General features: G+C 45.2%; 1 protein-coding gene across 1 annotated transcript; it reads left to right on the forward strand.

Moving 5' to 3' along the window:
• Positions 1 to 863: 863 nt before the first annotated feature.
• On the forward strand, positions 864 to 15,194 carry LOC307116463 (uncharacterized protein). Its single transcript, XM_079800476.1, has 3 exons — positions 864 to 1,089; positions 1,928 to 2,054; positions 8,781 to 15,194. The coding sequence occupies exons 1-3, from the start codon at positions 1,057 to 1,059 to the stop codon at positions 10,337 to 10,339; spliced, it is 1,719 nt and encodes a 572-aa protein (XP_079656602.1). The 5' UTR covers positions 864 to 1,056; the 3' UTR covers positions 10,340 to 15,194.
• The last annotated feature ends 308 nt before the right edge of the window (positions 15,195 to 15,502 follow it).

Here is a 15,502-nt window from a genome sequence, read left to right on the forward strand (position 1 = left end):
TCTTTGCTAGCAATTACTTGAATGTCCTAATTCCTGCGTGGTTGAAGTTTATCTCAAGGGACGCCTTAGAATAGATAAACACCCCAGATCCTTTCCCGGGATCTGCTTGGGACACACATCCTCGCCAGCACTTGTCCTTTGTTGATGGCAGCCATTCTGACAGTGGTGGGGTGATGCCTAATTGTTGCTTTAACTTGCATCTCTCTGATGATCAGTGAAGGGGAGCATTTTTCCATGTTTTTTGGCCATCTCATCCACACTGCAGCCCAGGAAGAGCTGATGACACTTCGGATGGCATCAGAAACAGATGCTCTTAAGTATGAGTGTCTGTTTTGTGACATTAACTTTGTATAATGGGTTCAATGGAGACAGGACAGATCGAGTTAGAGACTTGAACAACCTCTGCAAGCTACATTTGGTTTGAAGTAGACAGATGCCTAAATAGCCTGAAGGAAGAAACAATGCCTGCCATTCAGGAAGAGCAGATCCTGAAGAAAGATATGCAAAACCAGCTGCTAAAGGAAGCCACACAGGGGCCTCAGAAACAAACTTGCCCTGGAAATCACCTCCCCTGAAGGCGCTAGAGGGTCCTGAGTATACTTGGTGTGTTCTTGGGCTATTTGCTGTCAAAACCAATCCTGGAGTCAGCTGAGGAAATACCGGATCCTGGCCTTGGAGCATAGGGACTACATTACCCAGAAGGCCGGGCGTGGAATGACAACAGGCTGAGCCAATGGAAGCTCAGAAAAGGCGTTTCCGTTTTTTCCAGTTCTAGAGGGCGGGACCGGAAGTCCTAGTCGGATTTTGTCTTCTCTCTGTTTCTTCTCTCGGAGGGTTCAGTAGTTCCAGGTGGCAGACGCCAGTGGGGAAGGCTGGAGTGTGGTGTTCCCCGCCTCACAGCCCGTGGTGGGAGCCTGCAGTGTTGCTCACAGCTCACACTTGGAATTGGAACGCAGAACTGAGCTACCGGACCGTGCAAGGCCTCGGACAGGGACCGCCATTCCCTGGGCGGCTGCTGCTCCCGCCGCTCCCGCCCCGCTCGGCCCACGGAGTTCAATGGCGGCGCCCGCGCTGAGGAGCTTCGCTGAGGTGAGTTCCTGTCCGCCGGGCCCTCACCGCCTCCTCACACCGAACAGGACCGCCCGGGTGCGGGCGCCTGTCCCGTCCTGCAGCTCAGTCCGCGTGGAGGACCGTGAGGAAGGCGGAGGGGAGAGGAGCGTTGTGGCTTCTGAGGCACAGCCAGTGCAGGGCGGAGAGGACAGGGCTGACTGGCATCTGAGGTTCCCTGAGGGTGTGGGCTGTGAGGATTGGCGGACAGATCAGAGGCTGCAGGGAGGACAGCACAGCCTCATTGGGGCTTTCCCGGCTGTGGGGTCCCTCAGGGGCCGGGGGTGGTCCTGGATCCGGCTGGGAGACAAGCTTCTCTACATGCCATGTGCCAAGTTCATGGGTGAGTCCAGCGAGATCCAGTGGCATTGGAGCAGGAAGGGGGCAGAGCTGAGGGAGTGAACCTGATACTGAAGATGGGAAGGGGTTAAAGGTTACCCAGCGGTGTGCACATCTGGAGGAAGTGTGAGCTGATTTAAAGGTGGAGAATAAGCTCGTCCTTGGCTTCGTCTTGGAGGCATGATCTAGGAGACTGGGGTGGTACTGCCTAGAGCCAGGGAGCCATGGCCCAGACCTTAAATGGCATTGCTCTCTCCCCTCCCCTCCCCCAATCCTTCCCACCCAACCCAGCTGCTCTGCTGAGGGCAATCCCAGTGAGTAATGGGACTGTGATGAGAGAGCAGCCTGCACTGGCATTAGGGCCTGGTGTCCACACTAACCGGGTGCCCTGGAGGAGGTTGAGGGGGGGAAGGTGTGGAAGGAGTAGGAGTGGGGATTCTCAGAGAGACAGCTCTGGTTTCAGTTGTCTCCATTCTGACAGGTTGGCGTGACCTTTGAGGACATTGCCCTGTACTTCTCCAGGGAGGAATGGAGCCTCCTTGATGAGGGTCAGAGACAGCTGTACCTGAATGTGATGCTGGAGAACTTTGAACTTGTATCCTCGCTGGGTAAGACCCTCACTCTCACCAGGGACCTGGACTTGGCTTTGTGATTTCCCAGGCCCCATCCCCCAGGGTGTGCTGTGTCCTCCCATGTAGACTGTGGTTCTGCTTGATTTTCCAGTTTCCTGGGTAGTTGCTGTCCTGGGGAGGGTGGGTCTGTATCCGCTGCTCCCTTCTATTCCTGAAGTCCCAGTTCTCCCCGCTGTGCTACGTTCACAGGGAAGGACTTGTGGTTGGTAGTGTTGCAGGAAGCATAAGGGATTCTACCTTGATTAGTGAGGAAAGCATTTTCTGTATTCCTGTTGGTCATGTGTAAATATTTTTGGAGGATTTTCTCTACATCCTTATCCTGTTTATATCCTGTATTTTTTTGGTTAAAGAGTTTTTTTACTACCTTGTATATTTTATATATTAATTGCTTACATACAGGAGAACATATTTTTTTTCATGTGCTTAATTGTGCTTCACAGATACTGCTCTCCCAGGCCCACTTTTCTACAAAGTCCATGTTTTTGGGAACAGTGCAATCAGCAGCTCTAGTGCCACCATTTTTCTAGCAAGCTCAGATGCGTGTTACTAGTGTTTAGCAATAAAGTATTTTTAATGAAGTTATATGGCATTTGCTTTTGAGACAAAATCATTGCATTGTTATTAGCCTGCAGTATACTATTAACATATCTTTATTATTCACCAGGAACTCCAACTATTTGTGCGAATTTCTGTCTATATTGCAGTATTTGCTTTATTATGCTGATCAGAACTGAATCCAGTGATTCCTTCATATGATTTGCGAGTATTTTCTCCAATCCTCTAGATTGCATTTCATTTCATTTTGTTTATTGCTTTGTGCTGTGAAGAAGCTTTTTTCTTTATTTGTTGCGATCTGGACTGTTTGTTTTGTCTATTTTGTCTGATGGTTGGTTTCACATCCAGAAAATCCTGTCCATAACAAACCTCCAAAACTTTTTCTCTAGGTTGGCTTGAAGGACTTTTAAGTTTTAGCATTGGCATTTAATACTGTCATGCAGGTTGAGTTAAATTTTATCAGGAGTGTCCAGTATTGTTGTGTTTACATGTGAGTATTGATTTTTAGCAGCACCATTCATTGAAGAAACTATCTTTCTCTTCCTCTGTGTCTTGCAGCTTTGACAAAGATTATTTGAAAGTATGTGCCTGGGATTATTTCTTTTTGTTTTTTGTTCTTTTCTATTGATCTATGTGTCTGTGTTTCTCCAATAACACACTGTTTGCTTGCTTTCTCTTTGAAATAAATTGAAGTCAGGAAGTGTGATGCCACCAGCTTTGTTCTCACTCAAGATTGCTTTTGTTAGTGGATGTGTTTTCGTTCTATACATTTCAAGATTCTCTTCATTTCTTTGTAAAATACCATTGGAGTGATCATTGGGATTGCATTTAATCTGTAGATAGCTTTGTGTACTATAGTTATCTTCACGATATTTCTCAAATTCATGAACACAGGATGTCTTTTTTTAAAAATAGATTTTATTGGTTTTTTTTACAGAGAGGAAGAGAGAGGGACCGGGAGTCAGAAACATCTGTGAGAGAAAAACATCGATCAGCTGCCTCCTGCACACCCCCCACTGGGGATGTGCCCACAACCAACATACGTGCCCTTGACCGGAATCGAACCTGGGACTCTCCAGTCTGCAGGCTGACACTCTATCCACTGAGCCAAACTGTTTTCGACAACACAGGATGTCTTTTAATTTACTTGTGTTTTCTTCCATTCTTTTTATCTTTGTACTAGAGGCCCAGTGCATGACACTGGGTTGGGGGTCCCTCAGCCCCGCCTGTACTCTCCAGTTGAGACCATTGGTTCCTAAGTGCTCACCTGCCTGCCTGCCTGATTGCCCCTAACCACTCTCCTGCTGGTCTGATCATTCCCAACTGCTCCTCGCTGTTGGCCTGATCGCTTCCAACTGCCACCCCTTGCTTGCCTTCCCCATTGTTTACTGTCTGAGCCGTTACAGCACGAGGGCATGAGGATGTGACAACCATTTGCATATTAGTTATTTATTATATAGGATTATAGGGTTCAATGTATAGATGTTCCACCTTTTGGCCAAATGCATTCATATTTTTTATTTTTATTTTAATGCTATTGTAAATTTGAGTACCTTCATGTTTCTATCAGAGAATTTATTATTATGTGTAGAAATGGAACTAATGTTTTTATGTTTATTTTGCTTCCTGTAATGTTTCTGAATTTAATTCTTTATTCTTCTTTTATCTTCACCCAGGTAGTGTGAATACTTTTTCCATTGATTTTCTTTTAGAGAGAGAATAATGAGAGAAAGACAGAGAGAAACATCGATTTGTTGCCTTCCACATTTGCCTGTACTGGTAGCAGTATCAGACTTGCAACCAAGGGACCTGCCCTTGACTGGGAATCTAACCCATGACTCTCCAGTGCATAGGCCAGCACTCTCACCACTGAGCTACATGGGCCAGGGCTATTTATTTATTGTATAAATTATATTAAAAAAATATATATATTTTTTGCCCTAACTGGTTTGGCTCAGTGGATAGAGCGTCGGCCTGCAGACTGAAAGGACCCAGGTTCGATTCCGGTCAAGGGCATGTACCTTGGTTGCAGGCACATCCCCAACAGGAGGTGTGCAGGAGGCAGCTGATTGATGTTTCTAACTCTCTCTTCCTCTCTGTAAAAAATCAATAAAATATATTTTTAAATATATATATATATATATATTTATTGATTTTAGAGAAGAAGAGGAGGAGAGAGAGGTTGAAACATCAGTGATGAGAGAGAGTCATTGATGGGCTGCCTCTTGCACAACCCACACTGCTGATTGAGCTCAACCTGTGCATGTGCCTGGATAAGGAATTGAATTGATTGGGTTGATGCTCAATCACTGAGCCATACAAGCCATCCTTTATTTATTTACTAGAGGCCTGGTGCATGGATTTGTGCACTGGTCGGGTCCCTTGGCCTGACCTGCACCTTCTTGCATTCTGGGACCCCTCAGGAGATGTGGGAGTGGTGGTTTCGGCCCAATCCCTGCAGGCCAGGCCAAGGGATCCTCCTGGTGCATGAATCCATTTCACTGGGCCTCTAATCCTATATAATAAAAGTAATATGCAAATTGACCATCACTCCAACACACAAGATGGCCACTCCATTTGGTCAAAGATGTCTGCCTCCATGTGGACACAAGATGGCCAGCAGGGGAGGGCAGTTGTGGGCGATCAGGCCAGTAGGGAGGACAGTTGGGGGGGGGGGACCAGGCCTGCAGGGGAGGGCAGTTGGGGGAGACCAGGCTGGCAGGGGAGGGAAGTTGGGGGAAACCAGGCCTGCAGGAGTGGACTGTTGGGGGGGACCAGGCCTGCAGGAGTAGGCTGTTGGGGGGGGACCAGGCCTGCAGGGGAGGGCAGTTGGGGGCGACTAGACCTGCAGGGGAGGACAGTTATGGTCAACTAGGCCTGCAGGGGAGGATAGTTAGGGTCAACCAGGCCTGCAGGGGAGGACAGTTATGGTCAACTAGGCCTGCAGGGGAGGATAGTTAGGGTCAACCAGGCCTGCAGGGGAGGGCAGTTATGGGTGACCAGGCTGGCAGGGGAGGGCAGTTAGGGGCAATCAGGCAGGTGAGTGGTTGGGAGCCAGCAGTCCTGGATTGTGAGAGGGATGTCCCAGATTGGACAGGGTGCAGGCTGGGCTGAGGGACACGCCCCCCCACAACCCTCCTCCCTCCCCCCCGCCCCCGTTCACGAATTTTGTGCACCGGGCCTATAGTATGCATATAATATCTTTGGTTAATATTTTCCTCCCCTCTCCTCTCCCCCTGCCCTCTGTGATTCATCGGTCTGTTCCCTGTTTCCATGCCTGTGGTTCTGCTCCTGTGTTGAGTGTCTGCTCTCTGGTGGTCAGTGCCTGTCAGCCGGTCACTCAGGCTTTTATATATATGGTTTTTAGAGACAGGAAGGGAGACAGCAAAAAAGAGGCAAACATTGATGTGCTGTTCTACCCATCTATGCATTACTGGCTCTCCCCTGCATGTGCCCTGATGAGGGATCAAACCCACAACCTTGGTGCATAGGGACCACACAAACACCAACCGAGCCACCTGCCCGGGCTTCTGAATTTGTTTATTAATTTCAGAAGCTCATATGGGATCTTAAGAAATATCTCTATGTAGGGTCATGTCATCTGCTAATATTAACATCTCTTATGATGCATTGTGGTTCATAGTGTCAGGTGTAATGTCTTAATTTTCATTTCTTTACAGTTTATTTGAGGCTTGTTTGTGTGTGTGTGTGTGTGTGTGTGTGTGTGTGTTTCCATTAGTGTAGTTAAAGTTTTTCTAATTTTGTATCTTTCAAAAATACCTGTTAGCTTGTGGGATCCCCTTTCACGTCCCGCGTGGTTCAGGGTTTGGGTTCTGGAGAAGGGCCACACACAAATGAAAAGAGTAGAAGAAATTTAATTTGGCGATATGGGGGGCCAAGCGGTAGTCCAACTCTCGTGGGAGAACTACACCCTGCTCTGGCCCTGCTATTCCTTTTATTGAGGCTATGGGGAAACACCCTTAGCCCTTAGGCAGGAAATAACAGAAATTTACATGGGACAAACAGAGGTGAAGGCTGCTTCAGCTAACAATGTCTCAACTAAGCAGTGAGTGGTTAGAGCAATTAAGGTTTTTGACCAGCCTTCCCGGCTTCCTGTCCACATCTCTATTAGTGAAACAGTGATTGGTTTCTGGCATTAGCTATTCTTGTATTTTGTCTTATGTCCTTTTTATGTTTGTTTTAATATTTATTGTTTCTTTCTTTTCCAACCTTTGGGTTTACTTTCTTGTTGTGTTTCTAATTTTCTGAGGTGCCAGTATTTTTTTTTTTTTTTGAGATATTTTTTCATATTGTAGGCATTTATTTTTATAAAATTGGCTCTTAGAATGCATTTTCTGAATTTGATACATGAGCTTTCGTAGGCGTCTTTTGATTTTCTTCGTCTCTAGACCTTTTTATGTTCTCTTTTTTTTATTTGGCTACCTTGGAATTCTTACTTATTTTTTATATTCAGTTTCAGATAGAGAGGAAGAAAGATGGAGAGGGAGGGAAAGAGAGGGAGAAGGAGAAGGGGGGAGGAGAGAGAGAGATATCAGTGTGAGGGGGAAACATCAATCGGTTGTCTAGACACATGTCCTAATTGGACATGCAACCTACATACTGATATGTGCCCTGACTGGAAATCTAATCTGAGACCCCTAGGGTCACAGGACGATACTCCAACCAACTGAGCCACACTGGCCAGGGTATTCTGTGGTGGTGGTTTTTTTAAATATATTTTTATTGGTTTCAGACAGGAAGGGAGATGGAAAGAGAGACAGAAATATCAATGATGAGAGAGAATCATGATTGGCTGTCTCTTACACCCCCCCCCCCCCCCTTACTGGGGATTGATCTCACAACCTGGGCATGTGACTTTGGAATTGAATCTGGGACCCTAGTGTTGGAATCCAATTCGGGACCCTTCATCTGCATGACTATGCTCTAGCCACTGAGCCAAACCGGCTAGGGCCATTCCGTGTCTTTTAAGAGCAAAATTTGCAGTACTTTTTCGAATAATAGGCCACTATGGACAATGATAGAAGAAGCACATTGGTTGATGGAGGTAACTCTGACTCTTGTTTTTGACTGTAGCTATCTTCAAATATGTTTGTTCACCCAGTCTTTCCAGTCATTTGTTCTATGCAGTTGTCCTTATTTGGTATTCTGTATTACTGTTTGTCTTCATTGTATTGTTATTCCCGTTTCCTGTGGGGTTTTTTATTCATGGATAACTGTCTACTTACTCTGGGATGGGGGAAGATGTTCATATCTCTGATTCTGCTGATGTCACTCAAATAGCTCTTTTGCCTGTGATCTCATCTGTGCTGTGCTGTTGTACCACAGTGTTAACCATCCATCCTTTCAATGTTTCTTTTACGATTTTTATCATTTATCTGTGCAGTGGCTCAACTGTGAATTAAGTGGAAGAATCATTTCTGCATCACAGTAGAAACATTACTTTATGAATGACACAGTGGACTCACAGGCAGTCTTGCCTGAGTAAAGGGCTTTTGGGAGGTTTTTACATGTGGGCTTTGTTACATTCATAACTAGGAACCCGTTTGGTTCAACAGTGTTTTGTTACCATTGCCCATTCCTCACCCAATTCTACTTGTTCTTACTTATTGTTGATACTTTGTCAACAACTCAGTTTTAATAGTGATCAGTGCTCACTCTACTTGGATTCCCAGTCCATGGATAACCTAACCTTGCTAAATTTTTCACCTCTCACAGGGGTGGAATCTCTCTTTAGTGCCTTCCACCGTTGGTCCATACCTGCAGAGCCGTAGAGTGCACACCGATTGCTGTATTGAGGTAGAACATCACGTGCTCTAATAGAATTGATTTTTAGGTTTGAGCACATTCAGATTATTCTACACAGACTCACGTCACCAGCATCAAAGGACCTAACGGAAGCCATTTGTGGAGGAACAACTAGCAGACACTTCCTCTCTTCTTTGTGTCCCATCCTGTGCTTCTGTCCCTCCCTTGGGGAGATTTTCATCATTGACTGACCTTTGGGGCCAAGAAATGTATAACAGCCATTTCCTCAGAGTCTATGGAATCGTCTAGTCATGACAGATAAACATTTGTAGTGAAGATATAATGTCAGCATGTACTTCACCAGCGTTTTCTTTTATTCAGGTTGCTGCTGTGGAGCAGAGGATGTGGAGACAGCGAATGAACAGAAGGTTTCTGTAAGAGTGTCACAGGCAAGAAATCCCAAATTAGCCTTGTCTTCCCAGAAGAGCCACCCCTGTGAGAGTTGTGGGCTCGTCTTGGGAAACATTTTCCATGTGATGGAGCTGCAGGGAACACAATACAGACAGATACTGTTGAGGTGTGGGGCATGTGGAAAACAATTTTGTTTCAGTGCACAATTTTACCAGCAGCATGTGAGAGAGAAGACTTCCATTAGAGGTGTGGACAGGATATCACTTGCAAAGAGCTCCAGTTTCAAGGTGTCTCAGAATCATTTCACCTGTGGGGAGGTTGGACAGGGTATACATACCTGGTCTGGACATCTCCACCTAATGGCTACTCACACCAGGGACAGGCCAAAAGATATTTCGAAGAGTGGGGTAAAGTTTCAAAGGGGAGAAAAATACAACACAAGAAAAGAATATAACAAAGTCATTGGCTGCAATCACACGTTTCTCCAGGACAAGTGTTTACATTCTGGAAGTCAGTGTTTTCTGTGCTGTGAATGTGGAAATTACTTAACCAAATCTTCTAGCTTTCATTATCAACAGAGTGTTCACACTGGAGAAAACCCTTATGAGTGCAGTGAATGTGGGAAAACTTTTACCAATAGCAGTGGTCTCTGTTGTCATCAGAGAGTTGACACCGGAGAAAGGCCTTATCAGTGCAGTGAATGTGGAAAATCTTCTATCAGTAACGCTGCAATTCATGAACATCAACTTCACACTGCAGAAAGGCCTTATCAGTGCAGTGAATGTGGGAATTATTTTGCCAGTATTACTACCCTTCATCGTCACCAGAGAGTTCACACTGGAGAAAAGCCTTACACATGTAGTGAATGTGGGAAATCTTTTACGACGATGCATAGCCTTCATTGTCATCAGAGACTTCACACTGGAGAAAGTCCTTATGAGTGCAGTGACTGTGGGAAATCTTTTACCCGGAGTAGTAGCCTCTGTAATCATCAAAGTTTACACACTGGCGAAAGGCGTTATGTGTGCAGTGAATGTCCAAAATCTTTTACCACTAGCACTGATCTTTGTCGTCACCAGAGAGTTCACACCGGAGAAAAGCCGTATAAATGCAGTGAATGTGGGAAACGTTTTGCCAGTAGTAGTTGCCTTCGGTGTCATCAGAGAGTTCACACTGGAGAAAAGCCTTCTAAATGCAGTGAATGTGGGAAATCTTTTACCACTAGCAGTGATCTTCGTCGTCATCAGAGAGTTCATACTGGAGAAAAGCCTTATAAATGCAGTCAATGTGGGAAATCCTTTACCACTAGCAGTTATCTTCGTTGTCACCAGAGAGTTCACACTGGAGAAAAGCCTTATAAATGCAGTGAATGTGCGAAATCTTTTATGACTAGCAGTGAGGTTCGTCGTCATGAGAGAGTTCACACTGGAGAAAAGCCTTATAAATGCCGTGAATGTCCAAAATCTTTTACCACTTGGAATGGCCTCCATTATCATCAGCAATTTCACCCTGCAGAAAAGCCTTCCTAATGCAGTGAATGTGAGAAATATTTTACCCCTAAGACCTATCTTCATAGTCATCAGAGAGTTCATACAGGAGTAAAGGCTTATAAAAGCAGTGAATGTGGGAAATCTTTTACAAGTATCAATGGTCTCCCAATATCATCAGAGACTTCAATCTGCAGAAAGGCCTTATGAGTGCAATTAACATAAGATATCTCTCATTCAAATTCTAAATTTGTTGTGTACATATGTGTTCACATGTGGTACTTTTCTTAGATGTGTAGGATATGTTTCTCAGGTCTTAACAATAGGATAAAAAGTTGCAAAGTCATTTGCATTATATCTCATATATTTAAAAATTTTTTAAATATATTTTATTGATTTTTTACAGAGAAGAAGGGAGAGGGATAGAGAGTCAGAAACATTGATGGGAGAGAAAGTTGGATTAGCTGCCTCCTGCACACCTCCCCCTGGGGATGTGCCCGCAACCCAGGTACATGCCCTTGACCTGAATCGAACCAACGACCTCTCAGTCTGCAGGCCGACACTCTATCCATTGAGCCAAACCAGTTAGGGCTATCTCATATATTTAAACACTTACAATATGTAAAGTCCCCACAAGTGTTTCTGCTGTCGTTTTTTTATAGTCGAACAATATGTGTCTATGTTGCATTTTCTAACCTACAGATGTGTTGCCATATCTGTCACTGCATATTTCTGTTGCTGAAGGTATTTCACTTGTACCTCCTGTAAGGTCCCTACAGATGGCATTGATCACCATCCTCATGTGCTCAGGGAAGCTAACTCAGTTGTCTGATTTGTTGAAGAAAATTAGGAATAGCTGATCCCTTAGGAATTCCTAATTTTTTCCACTCAGGAGTTGCCACGTAGAACTAATTAGTGGTTGGCGAACTTCCAGTCTCATGCGTCTTTGGTTTCTAAAATAATGAAGGCTTTTTACTAAGACTTCTTTAATCTTGGGTGTTCTGTTTACTGTGTGGGTTAGTTTATAAGGAGATCTGGGCTCTCCGAGCATGATGAGGTGAAAAACGTTTATGAGGTCTCAAACATTCTTTGCCCTTGGGGGAACATTATGGTGCAGAAATTAGCTCAGCAGTTTTTGCCTAATTTACATTGCTGCCCATAATTTCCCAGGAAACACTGTGGACTCTAGTCCTCATGTGAAGATGGATGCTTTGAGACACAGAGATCACTCCCAAGAGGCGGTAGCTATGACAACCTCAAGTATGTCTGAGAGCACTGTGAATTTTTGTTTTTGTTTTCAAGGGATGCCAAGACATTTGAAAGGCACCTCCTGCCCAGGTCTTGCAGAGGGCCCATGTGTCCTAATGCCTACATTTCCATGCGTGATGGTAACTGGATGGAGGACCATAGCAGTTAGGGGAAACCATTTCAATGCAGAACCACTGGCATAATTGGTGTTGGAGGTGAATACACCTCATTAGATGGAATGTTCCTCATAGAAACGTGCATCCAGGAATGTTTCTGAGGAAAAATGTATAGGAGTGTTGTACACATAGTCCTGAGGATCTGAGGCATGTTTATCTTCTGTGGACACAGTCATTGTCATTGATTATCATCAAGAGGTTTTGTGGATTTCTGTAGCCTCTCAGATGTTCCCCTCAGAGCCATTGGTGCACTGGCAGAAAAACAAAGAGGAAGGCAAAGGGTGTCTGCAGTCCAGGGATGGTGCTTTTATGATTCAGCCAGCATTCTTGTTGGTTTGGGTGAATGTACTCCATTGTTTGTTACATTTTCTGTCCCTAGGCAAGACAGTTGCCCAGAGCGTTTAAGAAGGTGGATTGAATATAGATTTGCCAAACCTATTTTTCCAACACAGTGGAACATCTACACTTTAAAATCTGGAACCAGTTTTGAAAGCTATAATGAGTAAAATACATGTGTTTAGTATAGTATTTCATAAATCTTGATGTATGCGTAAAACTGAAAGCTTCATTATATTCATCATACTGACCATAACTGTCACTGTGAACTTGCTTCATGACCTTTCTTAATCTGTCCCTGTTCTTCTAGCTTTCCAAGTAACCATGGACTTAAATTCCATTTTTTTTTAACATTTGAAAGGTAAGTTTATTTACTAACATCATTTTCCAAAGTTATACGATTTAGTTGGCTTTCACGCCCTACTAACCTCATGAACCTGGCACAATAGTAATTATTATTATTTTTTTTTAAAATATATTTTATTGATTTTTACAGAGAGGAAGGGAGAGGGATAGAAAGTTAGAAACATCGATGAGAGAGAAACATCAATCAGCTGCCTCCTGCACCCCCCCCACTGGGGATGTGCCCGCAACCAAGGTACATGCCCTTGACCAGAATCGAACCCGGGACCCTTGAGTCCGCAGGCCGACGCTCTATCCACTGAGCCAAACCGGTCAGGGCAGTAATTATGTTTTTTGTTTTTTTTAAATAATATATTTTATTGATTTTTTACAGAGAGGAAAGGAGAGGGACAGAGAGCTAGAAACATCGATGAGAGAGAAACATCGACCAGCTGCCTCTTGCACACCCCCTACCGGAGATGTGCCTGCAACCCATGTACATGCCCTTGACCGGAATCGAACCTGGGACCTTTCAGTCCGCAGACCAACGCTCTATCCACTGAGCGAAACCGGTTTTGGCAGTAATTATGTTTTAAGTTTAGGGGCTAATGAGTTAAATTTATTTTTTATGATGATTCTGCATTTGACATAGTTTATTTTCCAATAACTTTGTGCTTTCCAGTTGTTCTTGGTAGAGTCGCACATATTTTTCCAATTCTCTTTTGCTATCATCTTCAGAAGTTTGCACTTCGGAGATTTCTGATTCCAGCCGCTTATTTCTGAGTTCCAAAACACTGATGACCTTTTTTCTAAGTCATCCTTTTTTTTTTTTTTCACTGCTTGCTACAACCTCTGTTGCCGAAAGATGTTTAAGTCTATATATTTCTTTGACTCTTCCTTTTCCTGTTGAGGATCCACAGGTTCAACTGGCTGGGGAGACTTTTCATCTTCTAGTATTCTCCATAAGGATCCTGATCTTTCACGCTGACTCATATTTCACACAGTTCAGTCTCAATGGGAGAAAGGATGTGATGCAGGAAAACGGCCACCTCTCCTTCCTTCTCCTCCTTAAATTCCATTTTAATAGATCACTTTGCATTTTCTAAGTATTTTTCTGCTTTAATTTATGTTTCATAATACTTGGAGATTTTGTAAAAATATATTAGTAACTCATCTTTTTTTTCTGATAAATATTCTTACCTTTGAATATATCACCAATAGTTTATCCATTTTTATGAATACTTTGTTATCTACACTAATAAAAGGGAAAGATGCAAATTGACCGTACCTCCATGATACCCACCAGCCATCAGGAGTGCGCATGCAAATTAACCTGGCAAAGATGGTGGGTTAATTTGCATATGCAGGCGCCGAGTGGCCTGGGTTCTGAGCCTAAGCATATGCCCTGAGCACCCAGCAGCTCGGCCACAACACAGGGCTGCCAGCCTTGGGGGACGTGCCCTGCCCCGCCCCACGGGCTGCTGGGAGACTTCCCTAGCCCAGTGGACACAACAAAGGGGGTCCTCTGTGCATGAGCTGCAGAGGAACACCTTTTTACAAAAATATATATATATATTTTATTGATTTCACAGAAAAGAGGGGAGAGGGATGGAGAGTTAGAAACATTGACGAGAGAGAAACATCGATCCGCTTCCTCCTGCACACACTCTACTGGGGATGTGCCCCCAGCCAAGGTACATGCCCTTAACAGGAATCATACCTGGGACCCTTCAGTCTGCAGGCCAATGCCCTATCCACTGAACCAAACCAGTTAGAGCATAAACACCTTTTCTGACCGCTCATTAGCTAAGCTCCCTGTACGCTGCCTACTTGCCATGTCCTTGGTAACTTGGGTAATAAGAATCCAAGAAGGTGATCTAGGGTTTTTCCACCACACTCCTGGAGGAAAAAAATGAAGGTCTGCTGTTGGAGGTGTTAAGAAATGTCATATCCTGCCCTAGCCAGTTTGGCTCAGTGAATATAGAGCCTTGGCCTGGCGACTGCAGGGTCAGGGTTTGATTCTGATCAAGGGCATGTACCTAGGTTACAGGCTCCTCCCTGGCTGAGGCCCAGGTCAGGGCTTATGCAGGAGGCAACCAATCAAAGTGTCCCTCTCAAATTGATGTTTCTGTCTCCCTCTCTTCTACACTCTCTAAAAACCAATGGAAACATATCCTCAGGTCAGGATAAAAATGAAAGAAAGGGAGAAATGTCATATCCTATGACAGAGACATCTTGAAAATGCCTAAAGAAAGTTGTCATTTTTTCATGGTGAAGAGTCTGGAGTCTGTTGATGAAAACACCTTGGCGGCTATGGTGGCTGGAAGTGGCTGCAGCAGTGGGGTGGTGGGGCTGGCGCCTTCCCATGATCAGCCGGGTCGCCTCCGGCAGAGGAAGGCCAGACTGAGGCTTAGGCTCGCTCCTTAGGGGAGCAGGCCTAAGCTGTCAGTAGGACATCCCCTGAGGGCTCCCAGTCTGTGAGAGGGGACAGGCTGGGCTGAGGGACCCCCCACACACACACACCAAGTGTACGAATTTCATGCACTGGGCCCCTAGTCTATAATAATAAAAATGTTATATGCTAATTAGACCAGAAAGCTGGACCACCTTCTGGACAAAGCCAGGGTTGAGAGGACCAAAGCCCCTTGCATGAATTTTGTGCATTGGGCCTCTAGTTTCTAATAAACTGATACAAACATTTCTGTATAATTCTTTATCATACCTAATAAAATGGTAATATGCAAATTACCATCACTCCGCTATGCCCATGATTGGGCCGGCTGGAGGCATGGGGGGTGGGACTCAGGGTGGCCGATTGGCTGGCGGTAGGAGCGGGGGGGGCGGGGACTCGCGAGTCCCCGACCCCCGCGAGTCCCGCCGGCTTAAACGGCGCTGTGGAAGACGCTGGTGGCAGAACTCGGGGTGGCCGATTGCGTGGCTGCCGGCACCGGTTTTCCGCCAGCAGCAGTTTTCCTCTGGCCACCCGCCCGATCGGATCGGAGTTCCTCTCAGAGTGGCCGATCGCGCTGGCGGGAGGCGCTGTGATCGGCGGGTGGCCAGAGGAAAACTGCTGCTGGCGGATAACTGGTGCCGGCAGCCAGGT

Source organism: Cnephaeus nilssonii (assembly GCF_951640355.1).
Source record: "Cnephaeus nilssonii genome assembly, chromosome: 20".
In the NCBI taxonomy this organism is placed as follows: domain Eukaryota; kingdom Metazoa; phylum Chordata; class Mammalia; order Chiroptera; family Vespertilionidae; genus Cnephaeus; species Cnephaeus nilssonii.

Excerpts from the sequence above, each read along its gene's own strand:
- LOC307116463 (XM_079800476.1), top strand. The coding sequence starts at position 1,057 with ATGGCGGCGCCCGCGCTGAGGAGCTTCGCTGAG. Across the intron at positions 1,090-1,927 it reads CGCTGAGGAGCTTCGCTGAG|GTTGGCGTGACCTTTGAGGA; the intron begins GTGAGTTCCTGT and ends CCATTCTGACAG. Across the intron at positions 2,055-8,780 it reads TGAACTTGTATCCTCGCTGG|GTTGCTGCTGTGGAGCAGAG; the intron begins GTAAGACCCTCA and ends TCTTTTATTCAG.